We start from the raw sequence: 24,174 nt of genomic DNA, 5'->3' as shown, positions 1-24,174 counted from the left end.
TGTCTCAATTGACACTCAGACTTCTAAATTAAAATAAATTCTAAGGCTGTGTGTAAACTACATCCCTTTTCTCAAAAAAGGGATATAAATTAGACTCTTGGATTGAAAATCAAAAAATGAGGAGTACAGTATCTTTCGAAAAAGGGTTTTATTTTCAATTAGATGTCTTTTCATAAAATGGGGGGGAAAGTACAGTCTTCTTCTACCTTACATGAAGCTACAGAACAATACTTTTGCACCTATATGCAAATTATATATTTCTCCTCACCTTGAAACCCAGGAACTCCTGGTGGTCCCATATCACCCTTTAGACCAATACCTCCTGGAAAACCAGCACTACCCTGCATAAGAAGAAGCAGTCAGGTGTGAATTATCCTATATTTCTATGACTTGCCTCTCAAATAATCATGTGATTTTGGAAAGCTGTAAAAACACTTACATTGGTAATTTCTAAAATCAGAGATAAGCAGCCATTCAGCTGATCCTTCTCTAATGTTATGCTGTCCAAATTAGAAGACTTTGTTCAGAAACAAAGGTAAGCAGGCAATGGAACCTGCATGCTGATCTGTGCTATGCTATGCTTTATCTTTCAAACACATCGGGATAAAATAAGGTGGCTCAAATGGCCTTGAGAAATGACACCATGAAACAAATGAATAGAGAGACAAGTATGACTGACTATAACATTCATTCTGTGTATCCTAGACTCAGGGAGCTGGCCTCAGGAGACCCAAGTGGAAAGGTATGGTATTTTGGGTCACAGAAATGATTAGTTTGTATATGGTATGAGATGAAAGGTAGTCAGCAGACTTTAGTTCCCTTCCAAGGGTCTTAGTCTTTTCAGCAGGGCTGAACAGGTCTAGAAACTAAGAAATTTAACACAGAAGGCCTGATTCTCCTTTCACATATAGTGCTGTAAATGAATTACTCCAGTGAAATTGGTTATACTGGTTTTATTATAGTCTAAAGCCACATCTGCACTACAGAATTTGGTCAATAAACGCTACATCAGCATACAACTGCCGAAGTTAGTGTATTTCATATGCTTATGCACACTTGGCTGTTTATGTCAGTGCTGCACATATTGACCAGGAATACTTGTGTCAATGCAAAGTGCGGTGCATTATGGGTGGGTATCCCTGTGTGTCACGTGCTACCATCAGGTGCAATGCCTTCTGGGAAGATTTTTGCAATGTGTTGTGGTATATAAGAAGCATTGCACAGCAGGCTGGGGGAGGGTGGCAGGGAGGAGTGTAGCAGACTGATGGCCTGCTATGGCTTCTACCACCATGGTGATTGTGCGACTTGGGGGGGCGATCTCTGCTTTCGCCCTGTGCCAGGCTTCCTGTAATCTTCCCGTTCATGTTGCTGGGATAGGGGCACAGGGCAAGGGCAGGATATGGGGATATGCCAGGCGTTGGAGAAGCAAACATCATGCAAACTTTCTATGTACAACATATCAGAAGGAGCATACAAAGATACGCTATGTTCAACAGTGCCAAGGCACTCCAAGCTTGACCTACAATAGCTTTTCCTGTATGAATTCTTGATCCTCTCTCTCATTTTAATTTATTTTCACAATGAGATAAATTTTATTACACAATGACAAAAACAACATTGCAAATAGAGTACATGACATTTTTGATATTTGAATGTACAGTTATCTAATTCTATTATTTTTTAAATTTATCTTCAAATGTAGTGTTGAAATTCCACTATATAATAATTTCCAAAAATGGGGGAAAAACCACCCAATACAACACTAATATATTTTAAACCTCAGTTGGAACCATTTTTATTCTGACCCTCACTTGGTTTTATGCTGACACTCATTTGGTATAAAAATGAAAACTGTGTTGCTACACTTCTCATGTCTTGCTCACAACACTCCCATTAATGCATCCCAGAATCATGTTTGCCTTTTATGCAACAGTGTCTCACTGTTGACTCATATTTAGCTTGTGGTCCACTATGATCCCTAGATCCCTTTCTGCCATACTCCTTCCTAGACAGTCGCTTCCCATTCTGTATGTGTGAGACTGATTGTGCCGTCCTAAGTGAAGTATTTTGCATTTGTCCTTATTTTAAACTTCATTCTGTTTATATCTATTTCTTCAGTTTGTCCAGATCATTTTGAATTATGACTCTATCCTTCAAAGCACTTGCAAACCCCTCCTAGTTTGGTATCATCTGCAAATTTAATAAGCGTACTCTATGCCATGGGGCAAAGGGGCCTCCACAGGCCGGCCCGCCAAGTGGATGCTCTACCACTCCCCTGCCCCCAGGCCAATCAAGGCCTGGGGGTGAGAGAAGCACACAAAATCTCTAGTTCCCTGCCCCTGCCCCCTGCCCCCTGCCCTGCAAGCGTCACATACTCTTTGAAGGGCAGGAGCAGGGAGCAAGAGACTTTGTGCGCTCCTCCCGCCCCCAGGCTCTGATCGGCCTGGAGAGTGCGCAAAATCACCTGCCCTGAAAGGGCGTGTGGCACTTAAGAGTTGAAGCACCACGTGCTCCTTGCAGGGCAGAGGCAGGAAGCGCGTGAGGTCTCCTCCTGCTCTGCAAGGGGTGTGTGTGTGCAGAGCTTTCAGTCTAAGCACCACGCACCCCTTGCAGTGTGGAGGCCGGGAGTGAGAGACTTTGCATGCTCCTCCCACCCCCAGACCCTATTTGGCCTGGGGGTGGGGGCAGCTCATGAAGTCTTCTCCTGCCCTGCAAGGGGGCAGATGCCTAGAGGAAACCGCCAGTTGCTCACAACAGATTGTAGTTCTCTCTAGGTGGCGGGAATTCAGGGACCAAGACTTCACGTACTCCCCCGCCCACAGGCCAATCAGGGTCTGTGGGAAGGGGAGAACGGAAGTGTCCTGGTCCTGACCCTTCCACCAGAGGCCCTTCCCCTTTCAGGGCAGCCCGGGACCACTACAAAAATTTAAAATGATTGCCCATCAATACTGATGAAAATATTGAACAGAGCTGGTCCCAGAACAGACCTCTATGGAACCCTGCTTGTGATGCCCTTTCAGCATGATTGTGAACTATTAATAACTACTCTCTAAGAACGGTTATCTAGCCAGATATGCACCCACCTTACAGTAGGAGCAGAACGGGGACAGGACATGCAGGAGGGGGTTGCCATGGGCTCCATGCCTGGGGCATTCATGGAGGTGTTGCTCCAGGCCCCACACCCAGCAGCGATGGTCCTGATTGCAAATTATATGCTGATTGCCTGTATGTTATGGTGAGGGAGTGTGCATGTCCTGTTGGAAGGGGTTAACAACAAACTGTGGATGGAGGAAGTCTTGGCCCACTGACTGTACTAGGCTTTCTCTGAGTGCTGTGCCAAAGGGAGCATATTGGCTCAGTCTGGGCCGTACACTAGACAGGAAGGTCATATGGTGGAAGCTCCAGCTGAAGACCAGCCACAGCCACTGCAGGCAGAAGCTGGAGGTCCTGGGGACCAAAATAGTTTTCCATGGCCGACAGAGCACCATGGAGCAGCCTGCACTGAGGAACTTATAGTCACTGAAGCCTCCTGGACTGCTACATCAGAGAATACAGTGACCCAGGGAGGATGTGCAAGTTGCATCTCCCACATAGGCAAGCTCAGTGTGTTTTGGTAGATTCCTTGATGGGCAACTGGCAGACTGCTCCACCACTGCTAAGGGCCTGGGTCAGAGGCTGGTGAAGTTGGGTGGACCCAGATCCACTTCCCTGGGCCATCAGCACTCCCTGCTGGCAGCCCTTTGGGCACTGGCTACTAAGCAACACTACCCTGTACCAAAGAGCCACTCTGTTAATTCTGGCAGCCAGGCCACACTGCCCTGGACACCAGAACTACTGCCTTCACTCTGGTCATTGGTCTTCCAGGTTGTGCGATCTAACAGTCAAACAGACTTAACTGCCGTGTCCACACTCCCACTACCCATCCGCTTACAGGGTGGGGAGAGCATAAACTGCCACAGTTACCATTTGCTATCTCTAAAGATCTAATAAGTTCACTAGCTCATTTTTAGGCAGTTCTTAAAACAGAGAATTGACACGTTTTGAAACAGACTTTACACAGGAAGTAGGAAGTCTGAAAGCACTTTGGATACAAAGTAGGGACGTTAGATAGAGGATACATAGAATAGTTGACTAACCGCATGAATTCTTAGTAGTTAGTCGCCTACGCTATAGTCCCCGGGGGCAAGGCCAGAAGCCAGTGCACTCCAATCCCACACCCAGGCAGCTCCCTGCCACCCTGCACTGCTGCCTCTGTGCCAGAGGTAGCAATGTGGGGTGACAGGCAGGTACCGGTTTGTGAGGGGAGCGAGTTTAAAAACCAGCTCCCCTTGCAGACTGGCTGCCTGCTGCCTCCGATACAGCAGCAGCAGGGTAGGGCAGCAGTAGCCACTGTCTGTGGGGGGTCCAAGCTCCCCACAGACAGACACTGCTCCAGCCTCTGTTCACGGGGAGCTCAGATCCCCCACAGACAGGGGCTGCTGCAGCAAAGTCTGGATCCACCGTGGGCAGAGGCTGCTCAACAACAGCCTTCCCTGTCCCCCCACCCCACACTGCTGCCTATGACAGAGGCAGCAGCATGGGCCGGGTCAGGGCGGGGTGAAGGGCAGGCAGCACCGTGGAACCAGAGCTGGCTTTTAAACCAGTTCCCCCTAGCTCTGGCTCCTGTTTCTTCCCCCCTGCTGCCTCTGAAACAGAAGCAGCAAGTGTGTGTGTGTGGGGGGGGGGAATGTGAGTAGTCGACTAGATTTACTAATAAGCCTAGGCTTATCAGTTAATCGTCTAGTCCACTACTCGTTGGCATTCCTAATACAAAGCATCATTAGTAGAAAAAGAAATCTCTATGATTAATACATCCACTAACTGGAAAAACCAAGATGACTACTATGTGCTGCTAAGCTACCCTGGAGAGACCACTAATGTATTTAAAGTAACTTACAGGAGTGCCTTGCAGTCCTTGATCACCTTTGATTCCAATTCTTCCAGGTGCTCCTGGCCAACCTGTGTTTCCTTTTTCTCCTTTGGCTCCTTCTAGTCCTGGAGGTCCTGGTGATCCCACTGGACCTGGTGCACCTAAAATAGAGAGTTGGAAAAAACTTCTTGGCAAATTTGTTTTCTACAAGACATGAATGTTTGGATTTGGACCAAAGTAAAGGAAGGCAAGATCAAAGTAAAGCTGGTAAGGAGCAGGAATGCTTTAACAACTAGCTAAGACATGGACCTACCTGTACTATGGGTCTAATTCCAGTTACACAGTTTCAAAGTTTCAGGTTTCTGCGACTGGAGAAGCAGGTAGAGACAGGACTGAGAAATACCTTAATTCTCTGCAGGAGATTATAAGAAGCTAAGAGGCTTCACTCTTTCTCTCAACAAGGATCTGCCATAGTGATCCACATATTAATCTCATCTGAACTGAATTATTGTAATCCATTGTATCTGCAGCAATGCTGAAGCTTCTGCTCAGGCAGAACTTGGCAGCTTGTGTTGCTATTACTAAAATCAGTCCTGTACTCCTCATTCTCCATTGGCTTCTAATCCACTTTCACTGCCTACTCAAGGCCTTTGCCCCAATTTGAAATACATCTCAACAGGCCAGGATACATCATCATCAGCTATGGCATGTCCATTTATGGCTTGCCAAGAAAGCTGCACTCACTGGTACAAAGCTTCTAATGAACACCCTGAATGAAGAACAGTGGAGCTAGAGTTAAAGTGTTCTGAGTCAAGGGGGTTCATGAATGGAATGAGCTAAGAGGAGAGATTAATCGACTCCAAAGGCAGATCACTATAAAACTCTCCAGTGAGAGAATGCTCTTCTAGGACAACTACAGGTTAAATCTCTCTAGTCTGGAACTTATTGATTTAGCAACATCCATGGTCTGAAACTATTTTAGTTAGCCAGATGTCTGCTTATCATAGATGTGGCCATAGTCCCATAAAGTTTGTTTACAGCCACCAGTCCCAGCTCTCAGTGTTCTGTGCTGTCATTTAGCTCTAATTTACCCCTAAGTGTCTTCTAAGAGCCCAGTAAGCAGTGGAAGTGTTGGTATTACTGCTAGACAATATTGACCTCCCATGTTTTTGGAAATTCTTTGGTTTAGCAGTGGTCAGGTCTCAAAGGTGCCATACTAGACAGATTCACCTCTAGAAAGATTTCATTTTATATTAAAAAATCTATGAAAAGGTATGGAACTTTATAGACTTTACTACAATGCAATATGAAAATATATTATTAAAATATATTATTAATAGAAAGAGCTATTACTAATATCACTAATGCTGCCTAGTAATAAAAATAAATAATCTTATATCCTCATCATAGATATCAGCCATTTTATAGTTCACAGACTTTTAATATTTCAATACATTTCTTACCTGAAAGTCCAGGTTGACCTTGGGGTCCTCTATCTCCTTTAGGACCTTCCATTGGTCTGCCTGGTAATCCTGGAAAGCCTTGTTGGCCTGGAGAACCCCGTGGACCAACAGATCCTGCTTCTCCTTTGGAGCCAGGAATCCCTGGGATTCCCGGAGATCCTGGAAAACCTACATCACCTTTTGTACCTAAGATTTAAAACAACCCCAGAGTAGTTAGACAAAAGATAATAATCACTGATGTATTTTGCATCATTATGTACTGATAACCTTTTATTTCTTTATTTATTTCTGTGATAAATATTGATCACCCTTAGACATCTGGATTACAATGAAATTCTTCCTTGAAATTTCATTATTCTTCAGCAGATCTTGATAAGGCAGGTAAAAGAAATGGTCATCTTAACTGAAGTGTTTGGTTACATAAATTGTTTATGACCTCTTTTCCACTGATCTACTCCACCTTAATGCACTGCACTCCGACCTAACCCTTCTTATCAGCTAAATCCTAAAGCCCGTAATCAGCCACAGTTCCTCTTGTATTTACGCAGTGGAAGATTTCCTGAGGAAGGACAAAAAGATTTCATCCAGAAGAAGACAATAGATTTACTAAGATACACATTCAAAACATGAATTTTTCCCAAGTTTGTGTAAATAGGTAATTTAAACTGAATTTTACAACTTTCATTGCTCACTCCATGTATTTTACTGGCTGGCAAAAATATGTACAATAAAACACAATGGAAAAAGCAGGAAATATTGGTAGGCTTCGATTTTTACAAAATTAGTATGAAAACAGAAGGACTTCTAATTCAAAAGCATACCACGCAATACAAATATAGGAGTTATTTGTATTATCTCACCACAAAACAACTTGCAGTACATTCCACACTAAGGATAATTACCTATTTAGGGCATATCTAACTCATGTCCAAGATGCTGCTGCTGTAATAGAAATTAGTATTTGATACCTCAGAGTTTTGCTTCCAGATTTGCACAGTAGAGTACATAAAAGAACACAGTTGCAAATATGTTTGAACTAAAGAATTACATTTTAAAACTTTGTTTATTTTAATATTACCTTTATCTCCCTTTGCACCAGGATATCCTGGAAGCCCTCTCCCTGGACCACCTACAAGTGATGACAGCAAAAATGAAAAGACAAAACAGTAGTTATATTGAGTCCATAATTAATCTCATCCACACTTGAAAATTAATAGTTTATGCACAAGGTTTCCTGGGCAGAGATTGTCTTTCTGTTATGTATTTATACTCCATCTAGCACAATGAGGTTCTATCTGTGACTGAGACTCCTAAATGTCATTGCCATACCAATAAGGAAGTAAGGATGATACTGCTCCAATATTTCATAGTCAACTTGTTATGGGAAAAGATTTCCTCAACGGCAAATCTCTAAAATACTACCAGATTTTGTAACAGTTGTTCTTTCAAGCTTACACTGGTGCACAGTGAAGCTAACTAAGGACAGATCTACACTAGGACAGATCTACACTAGACCCGGCAGCTCAGCTTAAGGTACACAACTCCAGCTATGTAGAATATGTAAGCTGAGCTTGGTGGCATCCCTACAGAGGGAGGTTTACGTCTCCTTGCCAAAGCAGGAGTTCCTGATGCTGGGGGGGAACCCTCTGAGTTTGATTTAGCAAGTCTTAGTTAGACTTGCTAAATTCAACTACGGAAAATCGATTGTGGCAGTGTCGATCTTCCACGGAGTGAAGACAAGGCCTCAAGGTGTTCATCTCCGTCAAAGCTAGTTCAGGATTCAACAGTGCTAAGTCAACTAAGAAAAGATTAGTTTAGTTTGAGGGCTAAAGTAATCCTGTTTATTTTAGGTATAATTCGTTTATGGCTGTTGATGCAGGGTGCTCAGTATTTTATTTTGCATATTTGTTTTTATGTCATAAAGAACCATATTGTAGGTCCCTATTCAGACAAAACAGTTTTGACTTCATTGAAATTTTGAGAAAGTATCTCAAGATTTGGTCCAAACTGCACTAATCACGCACACAGTTCTTTTCCCTCAAATTTATAATTTTCAGGAACCTTAACTGGAAGAATATTAGATTATGTTTAATTTAAATATCCATGATAATGTTAGGAGTATGACAAGGACTGTAGCATCAATGGAGGTCAATGGGAGTTATGAGGAGATATAGTCTTGGTTCTGATGGAAAAAATTGTTTTTTCACAGAAATTTTGAAACAATTTTTTCTACTTTGTATAGACTAACTTTTGCTTACATATTTTGGTTTTAAAAACCAAACTGAAATTTTGTGTCTTTTTGAAGTGAAAGTTTACATGCAAATGGGTTCAAATATTTGGTGTAAATAAAATTAGTTATTTTCTGAAATATTTCAAAAATTGTTGCAAATATCTCAGGAGGGAAATGTCAATATTTAGACCAAATCTACCATTTTCTGTCCAAAATAGCAGCTTTATAGTAGTTTGGAAGACATTATACAAGCGTCAGTATATAATCCTTCCAATGTATGGATTTAAAAACTGCATGGTCCTCCATTTTACTTGACTGTGTAATCAGATACTTCCTGTGCTTTTCTGTAATAAATATCTTGCAGATATGTACCTTTTAACACAAAAGACAAGTAACATGGCATGGTGCTTACCTGGATCACCCTTTGGTCCAGGCGAACCTGGGATTCCATCGTAACCAGGTTCACCTTTATGTCCAGGGACCCCAGGAGGACCTTGTGGGCCAGGTTCACCTGAAAAATCATTTATTGCCATTTTATATTCCAGTCTTCATGTTTTTCACACATCTTTCTCTCAACGGAAACTTGGTTAATGAGGCTACTCCCACGGAAGTCAAACGGCAGTCATTTATTATATACTTCATTCTGCCTTACACTGGTATTATACTGGCCAAACTCCACTGCCTTCATTCTTGTTATTTCTGATTTATACCACTGAGAGAGAAGAATCAGTCCTTATAGTTTTTTATAATAATAGTTGTGAACCCAGCTAAGATTACAGTATAAGAAATTCCAGTAAGAGTTTGAGTTTTGTCTTGCAGTATCACCCACTGAATATGAGGTGTGTATGTTCTGCAGAGCGGGAACTGGGCCAAGATAATTCACACAATCAGCCTATATAGCCTTACTCTACACCTTAGCATACTCAGTGGCATGACAGCAATGTAACATAGGGCATGTCTACACTAGACTTATTTCAAAATAACTCCTGTTATTTCAAAATAACAAGGTGAGTGTCCACACAGCAAGCCTTTTATTTCAAAATTATTTAGAAATAATGGGCTTGTTATTTCAAAATAATAACCCCTAATTCTACAAGGAATAATGCCTATTTTGAAATTGCTATTTCAAAATAAGGTAAGTGTGGATGCTCAACTGCTGTTATTTCAAAATAATTACTCCCCAGAGTCATTCAAAGTAATTACTCCTCAGTGCGTCCTGGGGCTCTAATTCAAGGTAGCTTGTCCACATTAAGGGAGCCTGCCTCAGACTAATTTTGAGGCTTCCCTGTAGTGTAGATACACTATTTTGAAATAGTTATTTTGAGAGTTATTATTTGAAATAACTTATTTTGAAATAACCTTGTACTGTAGACATAGTCATAGTGAAGATGAGGCCATACAGGTCAAAGTGGGAGATTTTAAATGCACTTGGTAATGATAAAACCTGATACAGCCACAAATGGGACTGAAGAAAAACTGTCCCACAAACAGCTTTAAAGAACCAATCTCCTTGACATCTTAAGATGACTGGTTTTGCTTTGTAATACCCTTCTGTCCTCCATCTCAAAATTTTTTATCTATTTTGTCTCAAAGTTTCCTGGTCACATTTGTTCATTTCACAAATACAGAAGCCCACAGCCATGTTCAGTCACTTTGCAGAGTGGAACACAAACTTGAAACAGTGCTTCGGGAAAATGAAGTGGATTCTTTACCGGATTCTCCTTTTAAACCCTGAATGCCATCCAAGCCAGAGAGTCCTTTTTCACCCTTTGCTCCCTGGCTCCCTGGACTGCCTAAAGAAAGCAAGAAGATTTGATTCACTGACTGTACATTTGCTATTGTTAGTTTTACATTAAATGTTTTTAGGACTTGCCTGGATATCCTGCAGTGCCAGGTAATCCTTTGGGACCTGGAGGACCTGGCATTCCTGGAATTCCTGTGCTACCCTTTTCACCTTTGTCACCAGAGAAGCCTGGAACACCTGGCCTTCCTTGTTCTCCCTACAAACAATAAGACCCATACACTTAAGATATATCATATCCTGCAATATTACATAATTCCCCCCAATTATATCCACCATAGGCACTGACTCACTGGAAGTGCCAGGGCTGGAGCACCCATGGGGAACATTTGTTGAGTGTTCAGCACCCACTGACAGCCAGCTTCCCCTGTGTCCCCCTCTCCCCAAAGCCTCCTGTTCTCCAGTGTCTTCACTCATCTCCTGTCCTCCCCTGGCCTCCCCGCTCTTCCTGCAGCTGCAAAGCAGCTGGTTTGCAGTGTTCAGAGGCTCTGGAAGGGGGAGAGCAAGGGGAGAAGCGAGGACATGATGCACTCATGGGAATGGGCGTGAAGAGACAGGATGGGGGCAGATGCTTGGGGGTGGGGATGGAGATGGGAAGAGGTGGGGCCGGGGATGGAGGAAGAGGTGGAGTGAGAGCAGGGCTTAGTGATGGGGAAGGGTCAAGCATCCCCCAACTAAAGCAGAATTTGGTTGGTGCCTATGATACCCACCACTGTATCAAAGAACTTCATCTTCTTCATTTACATTAAATGCAGTGGAGCCTATAAGCTCAAACACGAGTATCTTAATTCATTCTATTTATGTAGTGTACAGAAGACCAGAAGCCTTCCTATACACTTTACTGGGAACTATTTATCCTTTTTTTGGCCAGTGATAAAGACTGAAGTTTTCTACAAATTACCCACATGAAATTCTTATTGCACTTAGTGACCTTCCAAGCCCAGATTATCAAAATCCTTTATATGTTATTAAAGAGGTTTTAAGTTTTTAAGTTTTACTTCAAAGTTCAAAGGATACTTTAAATGTTTGCCTTCAAAAAGTCTTGTGAACCGATATCAGAACCACTTTCACAATATGTTCTTGGAGTGTGAATCAAGTCTGTCTAGGACACATAGGGTATGTCTACATTTCATTCCTCTCTCTCTCTCTCTCTCTCGGAATGGAAATGCAGACATCCGAAATTGCAAATGAAGCGGGGCTTTGAATATCCCACACTTCATTTGCATAACTGCATTATGGCGTTATTTCAAAATAGCGCTATTTCGAGAGAAAAAATGGAATTATTTCGAGATAAAAGCCTTCCCTTGAAATAACCCTTACTCCTCAAAAAATGTTTGAGGGTTATTTCGAGGGAAGAGTTTTATCTCGAAATAACCCTGTTTTTTCTCTTGAAATAGCGCTATTTCGAAATAGCACCATAACGCAATTATGTAAATGAAGCGTGGGATATTCAAATCCCTGCTTCATTTGCAATTTCGGGTGTCTGCATTTGCATTCCTCTCTCTCTCGAGGAATGAAATGTAGACATACCCTTAGGGTACGTCGACACAGCAACATTATTTTGAAATAACTAGTGTTATTTCGAAATAACTTAGTCCGCATCTACACAGCAGGCAGTTATTTTGAAATACTGTCAAAATACTCTTAAACTGGAGGATTTCTTACTCCAATTCCTACAACCCTCATTGCACAAGGAATAAGGGAAGTCAGAGGAAAAGTGCTCTATTTTGAAATAAGTGTAGATGCTCCCAATTTTGAAATAAGCTATTTCAAAATAAGCTACGCAATTGACGTAGCTCAATTTGTGTAGCTTATTTCAAGTTAAGCCCTGGTGTGTAGATGCACCCTTATATGGCCTTCATTCTGTAATATCTGAGCAACTCATATTTTTTTAATATATTTAACATCTTCAAAGGCCTGCAAGGTAGAGAAGTCAGAATATATTTTAGTGCAGTGTTTTTTGCACCTTCTTAATTTTTTAAATGTTTATTTCTTTCATTTTCAGTGACATAAATCATTTTATGTCATGGAGACAGAATAAACTAATATTGCTGCAAAATTTGGTCCCACTATGCTATAGAGTATATGAGGCCCTCCACATACACACATCATTGTCATCATTGCCTGTTAACAATGCCAAGGTTGTTGGTTTTGGTGCCTGGACTGCCAGCCATTTCAAGTATAGACTCACTTTACAGATGGGGAACTAAGACACAGATTAGTGACTTGCCCAACATCATACCAGAAATCCACAGTAGAGCAACGACTTGAACCCAGGACTTCTGTGTCCCTAACCCCAGGCCATCCTTCCTCTCTTTTACACACACACAGACATGCATGCACACCCTTGAAGTTTTCATTCGGATGTTAAAATAAAACAGAACAGACATTTAACAGAATAATTTCTGAACAAATGAAATGTGAGAGATGCTTATTAGAAATGAAACAATTCATTCATAAGGTTGTAAATACCTTCTCACCCGGAGAACCTGGAATGCCAATCCCTGGAATACCTGACTCTCCTTTTTCTCCCTTTTCACCTGGTAATCCAGGGAACCCCGGTTGACCCGCTAAGCCTGGCACACCTGGCACGCCTTTTTCTCCGGGTGTTCCTAACAATACAAAAATATTAAATCTATGGCAGCCTAGCAATATAGAACGACTGTACAAGCTAGTAATTAAAAATAAGCAAGAACCTAGGCTATGTCTACACTATGGAGTTTTTCTGGGATACTGGAGGTATCCCGGAAAAACTCTGCCATATCCAGGGAATGCATCTGCTCTTCCAAAAAAAATTTTCCAAGAGCAGATGTGCTCTTTTGGAAGCCCCGTATTCCTCATTTTATGAGGAATAAGGGCTCTTCCGAAAGATGAGGTGTTTCCGACTTTTGGCCCTGTGTAGATGGGCCAAATGTCAGAAAAGCGTCTTCCAAAAAAAATCTGAAAAAGGTATGCAAATTGCAAACTGCAATTTGCATACCTTTTTCTGAAAAAACTCCAGCAGCGTAGACATAGCCCTAGACATCTAAGGAAATTAATTGTTTTGGTATTTTCCATAAAGAGCAACTGACAAATACACTAGTAATAGGCCTACCTGATCAATGGAACCAGAGTGATTTCCAGGTTACCTATCATGTCTAGAAACAATTTAGTAATTAGAATAGTTTGCCTACTCAGGTGATAATGTCCTCCTAAATATGAGAAAATACAGGACTGGAACAATGGGAACCAGAGGGCATTCACTGAGATGCACTTTTTCTTTCTCTCGCACAATCATCTCAAAGGCCAATTTTAATTAACAAAAAAAATTAATTAATCAATAATTCAAGAGAATAGAATTTGGATGAGAAATCAGCCAGCTTTGATATTACTGATTATTTTGGCATCCAATCTTGTTTCTTTGATTTCTCAAATATGATAGGTACAAACTAATAGCCAATTTTAATTGATGTAGAGTTCCCTGTTAAGATTGATTCCTCCCATTTCTCTATTTAAAAAACATCCCCAAAACAGAGACTGTCACTAGGATACTACACATCTATCACAGCTGGATGCATTCCAACTTTATGACACAGTCTATCATGAAGATACATACAATTTTCAAAACCAGTGTCTGATTGTACGTGCATATTGCATATGTGTGATATTGAAAATAATAATTGTGCCTAAGAGTTTGTCAGCATACATAAATCTGAGATTTAATGCAGAATTTGGGAATCCACACTCAGGCTTTGTCCACCCTGCCGGCTGCACTTTTGCTGTTTTGCACAAAAATGGCATGAATAAATTATGCAAATGACACATGGCAAAATGCTAATCCACACTTCATTTGCATAGGCTCTGCCGGCAAAGCCGACAGAGTAGAAGTAGCCTCAAAGATTTGTCTTCATATTGGCGCAGGAGTGAAAACCAAAGGCATGGAGACCAGATTTTCAGGTAGTGGCATAGTTCCATTGAATTCAGTGGAGCTATACTGATCTATGTCAGCTTAGATCTTCACCTGACTTCAATGAATCTACACTGATAGGGTATGTCTACACTGCTACCCTAGTTCGAACTAGGGTGGCTAATGTAGGCATTCGAAGTTGCAAATGAAGCCCGGGATTTAAATATCCCGGGCTTCATTTGTATCTTGCCGGGCGCCGCCATTTTTAAATCCCCGATACTGCGGACTCCGTGCACGCGGCTACACGCGGCACGAAGTAGGTAGTTCAAATTAGGCTCTCTAATTCGAACTACTGGTACACCTCGTTCCACGAGGAGTAACGGTAGTTCGAATTAGAAAGCCTAATACCAACTACCTACTCCGTGCTGCGTGTAGCTGCGGGCACGGAGTTTGCACTAACGGGGTTTTAAAAATGGCAGCGCCTGGCAAGATACAAATGAAGCCCAGGATATTTAAATCCTGGGCTTCATTTGCAACTTCGAATGCCTACATTAGCCACCCTAGTTCGAACTAGGGTGGCAGTGTAGACATACCCACAGATATCAACTAAGAATCCAGTCTTAAATATTTTGGCCAGTGGGTTGGCAAATCTCTATTGTTAAATAAAGGAATAATGTGAAACTGAATAGATTCAAAATTCAATCTACATTCCATGATGCAAGTTAACCCTAACTACATAATGTGACCACTAATATAGCAATCCTTGCTGTTTATTTGAACTGTCATGTCATTTTCTGGATAAATTTTTTGGATAAACTATCTTTTTCAAACTTATCTTTTTTTAAAAAAAATATACAGTTCATTTTGGATACGATAAACTGTTCAGAGACTTAGAAGAAAAAATAATTTGAATAATTTATCCCTTTGTTACAGAAGCAGTGCTACAGCCTTTACTGCAACTGTACAATAATGTGAAACAACCATCTTTTGAAACAACTGCCTCAAGAGGCGAAAGATAGTTCAAGTTTTTGTGTCTTTTGGGTTCTTGGTCTCTCTGGGTATGTTTAGACTACCTGGCTCCATCGACGGAGCCATGTAGATAAGTTTACTAGACATAGGGAAATGAAGCAGCAATTTAAATAATTGCTACTTCATTTACATCAAAATGGTCACCGCTCTGTGCCGATCAGCTGTTTGACGGCACAGCACAGTAGTCTAGATGCACCGCGGTTGACAACGGAAGCCTTTGTCGACCGCCCTGGTATGCCTTGTGAAATGAGGTTTACTGGGGAGGTCGACAAAGGCTTCCGTTGTCGACCGCGGTGCATCCAGACTACCGCGCTGTGCTGCCAAACAGCTGATCGGCACAGCGCGGTGGCCATGTTGATGTAAACAAAGCAGTGATTATTTAAATCGCCGCTTCATTTCCCTATGTCTAGTAAACTCATCTACATGGCTCTGTCGACGGAGCCATGTAGTGTAGACATACCCTCTGTTCAGACTTACAACAACAGTGCAGATATGATGTAGCCATTTACTTATTCACTAAAATGTGAACGGAGACAATCAGCTCTTTTCACAGAAGATACTGCATGAATGTCAGATAGCAACTTATTCTGCAAATGCTGAGGACGTGTGCAGCCAGTGCTACACACTGCAGTGCATTCTTATATGTGGCCGTGAAAGGCTTTGGCAGCAGGGAAAGATTCCAGCAGCCAGTAGAGAGTTGCCAGAGTCTTTCCCTGCTGCTTCATTCCTGCCAGAGCTTTTCTTTACTGACAGTCTTCCCTTGAGCCAGAGAAGGACTCTAGCAGTTCCCAGTCATGGGGAAAGGTTCCAGCTGTCACTCCAGAGACTTTCACTGCAGGGAGGAAAGATTCCAGTATGGGACATTACACTGCTAAAAACAGCAGTGTAGATGAGGGAGGCACTTTTTCCATATGTTGAGAGCTGTGTAGGGTACATACCCTAAGGTTCTGGCATGTCTTTACTGCACTTACATAAGAGGTGCCTTACCATCTACACCACTATTTATACCTTCATTGGGGGGCATGCAATGCATGTACTCTACATTTCACCATAAGCACAGACATAGCCTTAGTCACTACTGAGGTGGGCCATATTTAAACAAGTGGCAAAAGGACACAATCCCCTTCAATATCTAACTGCAAATAACAGTGTTTAACAAAAAAATCTTCTGTGGCTGGGCACTAACAATAATTATTTTTAACATCAAGGATTTTAGGGCCAGAGTGTGGGCAGATATAGGAGCACTGTTTCCTACACCCTGTGGAGCCTTTCATCTCAGGTGAATAAACATCTCAGTTCCAGGCAGAAGGAGAGAGGGAACAGGAGCAGTGTGTCCAGAGTTGAGGAATGAGTGAGCAGAGTGTGGACTCTGTCCCACCACTACAAACTGCTGGCCTGCAAAGCTGAGGCAGCACAAGGCAGGATGTGACCTGCACCCATTTCAGGGAAGATATTCCCCTCTGAAGTAAGAAGGAGGACTCAGTCACACTTTCTTCTGTGGGCATCTCTCCTGGGGTGGCACAGCTATTGGCCACTGATTAAAGGCTCAATCTATCGCTAATATATTAAGGTCTGTGTTTCCTTTACTATTTTGAACCGTCACTCATCACACACATCTTTGTGAAGGTCATCTCTCAATGAGCAAAGTTCTCAATATGTGGTACCTGGCAAACCCATTTCTCCAATTGTCCCTTTTGGTCCTGGAAATCCTGGGTCTCCTGGGTATCCTGGAGGGCCTTGATCACCTTTTCGTCCTACAAACAACAAGACATATTACAAGTTTCATTACAAGGATTACAAGAGTCTGTGCTAGCTGCATTTATTATAAGCTGCAAACATACCTGGAAGTCCTGGGAAGCCAGGTTCACCAGCCTTCCCTGGCATTCCTGGTGTACCATAATCCCCCGGACTTCCCCTTTCTCCTGTTTGTCCTTCTTGTCCTAGATACCATAAAACAAAACGGATTTTCATTTCTGTTAATTTTTCTTTCACATGTAACGTAGTAGGCAAAGCCTGCATTGTGAGAATTGAAAGATTAATTCAATCTTCAGATGTAATGCAGTAATATTGTAAGAGTTTTCTAGCAGACCCACTACATACATGTTATCAAAATCAACTGCACGTAATCATGGCACTGGCTTTCTTTTGTAACATATGTGGCAAGATATGTCTTTAAATGGAGCATGGAAAGAAACATACTATATAATGAATGAAAACAAATAACCAACGGGGCTGACAGCCACTGCAGGCTGTAGGGCAAGACGTGTGGGAGGATGGCTCTGTGACCCTGAAAGGGGTGGAGCTTTGTGAGGAAGGGGTGGGGCCAAGGGCAGGCAGCCCTCAGTGTCACCCCTGTTCCACATGGCTCTGGCAGCACACTCTCACCCCTCCCCCAGCTGCCAGAGCCATGTGGAACAGTGCTCTGGCTCTCCCGCAGCAATTCAAAAGGGCTTGAGGCTCCAGCTGCTGCCGCTGCTGCAGTGGTGCTGGGAGTTCTGGGCCCCTTTGAATTTCCAGGCTCCAGAACAATTGTTCCATTGTCCCCACTTCCTCCATCGGCGGGCCTGCGAATAACCTATTGTTAATTAGGTTAATATGTAATAAGACACCAGTGTCAGGTTGCAACATAAACCTCTGAGCAACTATTTTGCTGTGTAAGCAGGTAACTGAACGGTTTGTGTTATGAACAAGAGGCAACTTGACTGACCTCCTCTACGTTGACTCAAATGTGTTGGCTATCTTGAATTACATAACTTTAGACCATCATCAAAGTGGTCCCTTATGCTATTACCCACTGTGTAAGTGTAGTGCCCCATTTCTCTCTGAAGACACAAAATGAAGACAGTTCCAAAGGAACTGACAATCTTATAGAGCAGGGGTCGGCAACCTTTTCAAACCAAAGAGCCAAACTACATCAAAATTCAGAACAAGTGGTTAACAAAAAGCCAGTATAAGAATGCACATTTGAAGGGATCGCCGAATCACGGCGTGCCCTGCTCGCCAGCCGCGCCCTGCTCGCCAGTCATGCTGTCCGGCGATCTGCGCATGCGTAGATTGTTCTGCTCATGCACAGATCACCCGAACCCAGCTCTTCCGGGTTACAATCTACTTGCCACGGGCGAGTAGATTGTATTATTTGTCGAGCCCTGCTCATTTGCATGACTGAAAATATACAACTTAATATTATTGATAATTGACATGATGATTAATAGTAGCATACATAAAACGAACTCACAGACTCTATTAATGGAACTTCTGCTTCCACAGGGGGTGCAGTTGGTAGATGTGGGGGTGCAAGAGTAAGGGTTGGGCTATATGAGGGATTTCAGGGCAGGGGCTGGAGTGTGTGGGATGTGCAGGAGGCAGGGCACTGGGGGTGGAGGGTATGGGGGGCAGCAGTGGCTGGATGAGGGCCTGGGCCAGGATCATGACAGCTGGATCACAGCCTCGCCTTCCACCCATGCTGCAGCAACAGGAGGGCTGCCACCGCCATCCCTTCCTGTGGCCAGCTGGGAGCCAGACCACGGGGCCTGTCCCAGGATCAGGGCTGGGGACAGGACCCTGCAGTTAGATGAGGACTGGGCTGGCCACTTTTACTTTCTCATGTTAGTTTATCAAACTTCATTTTAAATGAAGTAAAATATTATGTCCTATACACAAGGTTTCAACATTGTCTTTATTTATGGCAGGGGCCGGGAACCTTTTTTGAGTCGGGGTCACTGACCCACAGAAATATCAGTCAGGGACCACACAAGCGAGAAGCAAAAAACAACTCCTTCAAAAGCCCCCAACCCTCCACCGATGTGTTTCCCCAACTGAGACACCTCACTCCTTTAGCATGCCAGACCCATGGGGGGAAAGGGAAGGCAGGGAGGACTGAGGTTCAAGGCCTCAGGCCAGATTAACTCTTCTGGGGTTCCAGGATTGGTGGATTTTGTGGGCCTCCCTAGGGCTCTGGGGTGGGGCCAAAAATGAGGGGTCCAGTGTGTGGGAGAGAGCTGCCAGTGAGTGGGATAGGGATGGGGTACAGGATCTGGGTGGGAGGTAGGCTGCTGGAGCAGGCTGGGAGTAGGGTGTCTGGCCAGGGGACAGAGTGCAGAATCAGGTTCGGGGGTTGGTCTGGCCAGGGGGGATGGTACAGAAGCATGCTGGGGGTAGGATCTCTAGCTGGGAAGGGCATGGGGGATGCAGGGTCTGGGCAGCACTTGCTTTTGTGCCCTGTGCTGACTTTATGCTCCTTGACCCAGGCTTCCCGCGGCTCTGTCAGTCAGATTCTGGCCAAAGAAGCAGCAGGAAAAGCCTCTAGGCAGCGTGTCTGTGTGCTGCTGTTCTCCCAGACAGGAGAACAGGAGAGAGAGTGCATGGCTCCGCTTCTTCCCTGATCACACAGCGAGGCTTGGGGTTTTCCCCAGCCTCTACCCCGCAGGAAGCTGGTGCTGGTTCCAATCTTGTGCAGAGCACAAAGCTGGAGTGCCAACATGGGCTCCATGTTGCAGGGAGAAGTAAGGGGATGATTGAGCTCAAGATGAGAGCCATATTTGGCTCGTGAGCCATAATTTGCTGACCCCTGTCACAGAGAAATGGAGAAGAGAGCACATAGAGAAAAACCCACAGGAAGGAGTCACTGGCTAGGTCTAGACTACAGTCCTTTGTCAGATAGCTTTTCTGAAAGAGGCTTTTCTGCCATTTAGCCCCGTTTAGATGGGGCCAATCAATGGAAAAGCCTTCTCTTTTTCCTCAGAGAACAAGGTATACAGGGATCACAGCAAGCGTACACTTGCTCTTACACACACACACACAAAAGTAGAAGAGCAAATGCATTCTCTGGACACCCAGATGAGTTTTTCTGGGATACCTCCGGACATACCCAGAGTGAATTAGATCTTTTTATTTTTATATCTTGTTGGTTGATTCAATTCTTGTTATCATTCAATTAATTAGTCTTAATGAGGAATCTGTTACTAGAAAATAGCTACTGAATTTTTTTAAACACAAAGATTTGTTGAAAATTTGCTTTTGTTTAAAATTGAATTTATTCAGTGAACATTGTTGAAAATGTTCATCATTCACAAAAAACGTGCCTTCTACCCAACATTTGTGTTAAACAAAACTATCAGAAATGTCACTGAAAAGGAAAAGGTCACCAACAGCTTTTCATTTACTGAAAATGGATTAGTGTTAAAACTATAAATTTCCATAACAATTTTAATACTATTTTGATAACAAAATAAACAAAAATTTAAAAGATGCATCAAAAACACCATAACTTTGGATTTTTTCAAAACCTTTGAAAGGAAAACAACTTTGACATTAAATTTTTTTTACGAACTAGTGTTCTAAGTTTTTGATCAGCTATTGTGGTTCCTGCATACACACTTAAAATATTTCTTCTATTATAAGATTATTCTGGTTCAAGAGCTATTGCATGTATTTAAAATGGGAAAGATGATTGGTAGAAGCACTGATTTTCTGCACACCTGTAGACAATTTTTTAATTGCCACTGGATACCATAATGACACCTTTTCCTAGGGAGAGCTGAAAGAACTTGGAAATAAATGCTTAGTTTGCTCTGTGAGGTTCGTATATTTTAATTTTTGAAAGCTTGTTTCCTAAAGCCAAGATATAACTGAGGACAAATACTAAGCATCACCTTTAATACATAATGGATAAAAAACAGTACTTATTGACATGTAAATATTAAAGGTTACCTTTTTCTCCTTGGTCTCCTTTTTGGCCTTTCAAATTGTTCATGTCTACTTCAGTCATTTTTCCTGGCTTTCCTGGTAGACCTGCTTCACCTTTATCCCCTTTGAAACCAGGATCACCTCGTGCCCCTGACGTACCTGGAAAACCTGAAGAACCTGCACAGAGAGAATACCAGGTAGAACACCACTGTAATGTATGAAGTGTTACAGATCTATCCAAAACATAGACTCATAGAAAACTAGGGTTAGAAGAGATTTCGGGAGTTCATCTGGTCCATCCCCCTGCTTCAAGCAGGACAAACTCCAACTAAATCATCCCAGCCAAAGCTTTGTTAAGTCTGGCCTTAAAAAATCACTAAGGATGGAGAATGCACCTTTCAAACCGAAAACAAATGTAGTACTAATTCAGTCTCTGCATTAAGGGACCGAGATTTACCTCCACTAGCACAGGATGGGACATTTTTACTCCACGTTCCCATGGAGTAGCTGTGTTGCAAGGCAAGCTGAGTTCTGCCAGGCAGAAAGCTATAGTAATTTATGACCTGGGCTCCACAGCAGCCCTGCATAAGGCAGTGGCCTGTGAGGATGTTTAAAGCAGTACATTTTTTGGTGAAGTGGCCTCTCCATTTTCTAACCTACTTGATCCCAGAAGAATGGGATTAAGATTGTAAGGGAAATTCTGTTACTGTCATTCCCTTTCCTAGCTTCCTTCATCAGATACAATGTGCCCAACATTCACATGGGGGCACCTTATTCTAACACCTCCATGCAGAAGTGAAAGTAACTTAAAATTCTTAAGGTACTAGCCTATTCCAACCTGGGTATCTGTCAGTTCTTTAAATAGCTCCCCACTGGCTTTTGCTGGAGCTGGACACCAGGGCACGCCAGTTTACTTTCACCTCTGACACTATGTCAAAGTCTGAGACAATCTAATAACATTCTTTCCAGAAGTTTTTTTTAAACCCTCTAGGCCAGCGGTTCTCAACTGATTTACCATTGTGGGATGCACATGTTAAAATATAAAGTTTAAAGGAGTGTTAAATCCTTCCTGTAGATAGTTCTAGCCATTCCATAGGATTCTATAATTAAATTTGCTTAGCACAGTGGTTCTCAACATGCTACCCATGGGCCACTTATGGCCCAGCCACCTCACAGCTGTACAGCCCTAAGAATGTCACATGGGTCTCAGCTCTGAGCTGGCTGGGCCATAAGCAGCCTATCGGTAGCACGTTAAGAATCACTGTGCTATCCAAATTTAATAATAGAATCCTATTGGATGGCTAGAACAATCTAGAGGGAGGATTTAATGCCCCTTCTAAATTTTTTTTTTTTTTTGACAACTAGTAGTCCTGTGCAGGGATGTTAAATTTAGTTTGATCAATTAATCGACTGAATAAATAGATAGAATTTCCACTGACTAGTTGATTAGTCGATAAGTGGGGGAGCCACAGCAGAGTTAGCTCTTGGCCCCAGGAGCTAGCCCCACTGCGCCTCTGCCTTTTAAATGTATTAAGAGCCAGTAGATTCTTAATACATTCAAAAGGCTGAAACGCAGTGTGGAGGACCCGGCACAAGCTGGGACAGCTGATTCCCAGATCGCGTCAGGTTTCCCATGCTGTGCTCCAGCCTTTTAATTGTATGAAGAGCTCTTGGGCTCTTAATACATTTAAAAAACAGAGGCGCAGTGTCTGAGACTGGGCGCGTTCCATGAGGAGTAATGGTAGTTTGAATTAGAAAGCCTAATTCGAACTACCTACTCCGTGCCGCGTGTAGTCGCGGGCACGGAGTCCGAACTACCAGGGATTTAAAAATGGTGGCGCCCAGCAAGATGCAAATGAAGCCCGGGATATTTAAATCCCGGGCTTCATTTGCAACTTCAATTGACTACATTAACCACCCTAGTTCAAACTAAGGTGGTAGTGTAGACATACCCTCAGAGACTAACAAAAATATATATAGTATCATGAGTGTTCATGGGCAAAATACACTTCTTCAGATGAGTTGGAAGCTGGACTGGAAATAATGGGAACTCAGAATTTATAACAGAAAAATAAAGGAAAGAAAAAAAAAGTTACCAGTCAATAGTGGTATCGTGGCTAATGAGACTAATTGAATGGGCTGGAAGTGTCCCATACTTAGTTTTTGATGAAAATGAGGTGTTAAATGCACAGAAGGCTGGTTTTTGGAGAATTTTTGGAGACATTTCTACAGAATCCTCTCTGATTTGACCCTGTTCTTTTGTGGAACAAAAACTCCGGCAGCGTGGGAGACCTATTCTCAGTGTCCAGCTTTGCTAATATGGTCACTCAAGTCAAAACAACATACACTTCAGCCTATGCCTACTCCCCAGACATGACAATTTCCAAGACCTTGTCTTCACTAGGAAAAGAAAAAAGATGTCTTCATGTTAAAATTGCTGGCTACGTCTAGACTGGCATGATTTTCCGCAAATGCTTTTAATGGAAAAGTTTTCCGTTAAAAGCATTTGTGGAAAAGAATATCTAGATTGGCACGGACGCTTTTCTGCAAAAGCACTTCTTGCGGAAAAGTGTCCGTGCCAATCTAGACGTGCTTTTGCGCAAAAAAGCCCCGATCGCCATTTTCGCGATTGGGGCTTTTTTGCGTAAAACAAATCTGAGCTGTCTACACTGGCCCTTTTGCGCAAAAGCTTTGCGCAAAAGGGACTTTTGCCCGAACGGAAGCAGCATAGTATTTCTGCAAGAAGCACTGATTTCTTAGAGTAGGAAGTCAGTGTTCTTGCGGAAAGTCAAGCGGCCAGTGTAGACAGCTGGCAAGTTTTTCCGCAAAAGCAGCTGCTTTTGTGGAAAAACTTGCCAGTTTAGACACAGCCATGGTGTAACCAAGGCAGTTGCACTTTTAACATGTGTTAGCTAGTCATGGTTAAACCATAGTAGTGGAGCCTATGCTTTATCTTGGCCTGTTAACACATGTCAAAAATACATTTATTTTCTTAGTGTGGTCATGCCCTGGAAAATGCTCAGCTCCAGTCTCTGGTTCCCACTGATCTGTTATTTATGTTGAAGTGAATGAGCCATGTCTTCAACAGTGGGTCAGCAGGAACTACTCAGCAGCTCCCTGCAAGGTTCTAACACTAGCTAATAGGGCGGAGATAAAACCAGACACCTGCTA

The 24,174-nt window shown here is 42.7% G+C and overlaps 1 protein-coding gene across 2 annotated transcripts in view; it reads right to left on the bottom strand.

Moving 5' to 3' along the window:
* Positions 1-24,174, bottom strand: part of COL4A1 (collagen type IV alpha 1 chain) — a 194,711-nt gene that overhangs the window by 14,936 nt on the left and 155,601 nt on the right. For both annotated transcript variants that reach the window (XM_075918577.1, XM_075918579.1), the window contains exons 34-44: positions 21,028-21,180; positions 17,160-17,258; positions 16,983-17,072; positions 12,876-13,015; positions 10,472-10,602; positions 10,315-10,391; positions 9,015-9,113; positions 7,451-7,501; positions 6,373-6,558; positions 4,937-5,070; positions 269-341 (exon numbers count right to left, since the gene is read on the bottom strand). In XM_075918577.1, the coding sequence (XP_075774692.1) occupies positions 269-341; positions 4,937-5,070; positions 6,373-6,558; positions 7,451-7,501; positions 9,015-9,113; positions 10,315-10,391; positions 10,472-10,602; positions 12,876-13,015; positions 16,983-17,072; positions 17,160-17,258; positions 21,028-21,180 (1,233 nt within the window). The remainder of the gene's footprint in view (positions 1-268; positions 342-4,936; positions 5,071-6,372; positions 6,559-7,450; positions 7,502-9,014; positions 9,114-10,314; positions 10,392-10,471; positions 10,603-12,875; positions 13,016-16,982; positions 17,073-17,159; positions 17,259-21,027; positions 21,181-24,174) is intronic.

This window comes from Pelodiscus sinensis, chromosome 1 (genome assembly GCF_049634645.1).
Source record: "Pelodiscus sinensis isolate JC-2024 chromosome 1, ASM4963464v1, whole genome shotgun sequence".
Classification (NCBI taxonomy): domain Eukaryota; kingdom Metazoa; phylum Chordata; order Testudines; family Trionychidae; genus Pelodiscus; species Pelodiscus sinensis.
The sequence above is the reverse complement of the archived record's forward strand: the minus strand, read 5'-3'. Positions and strand labels throughout refer to the sequence as shown.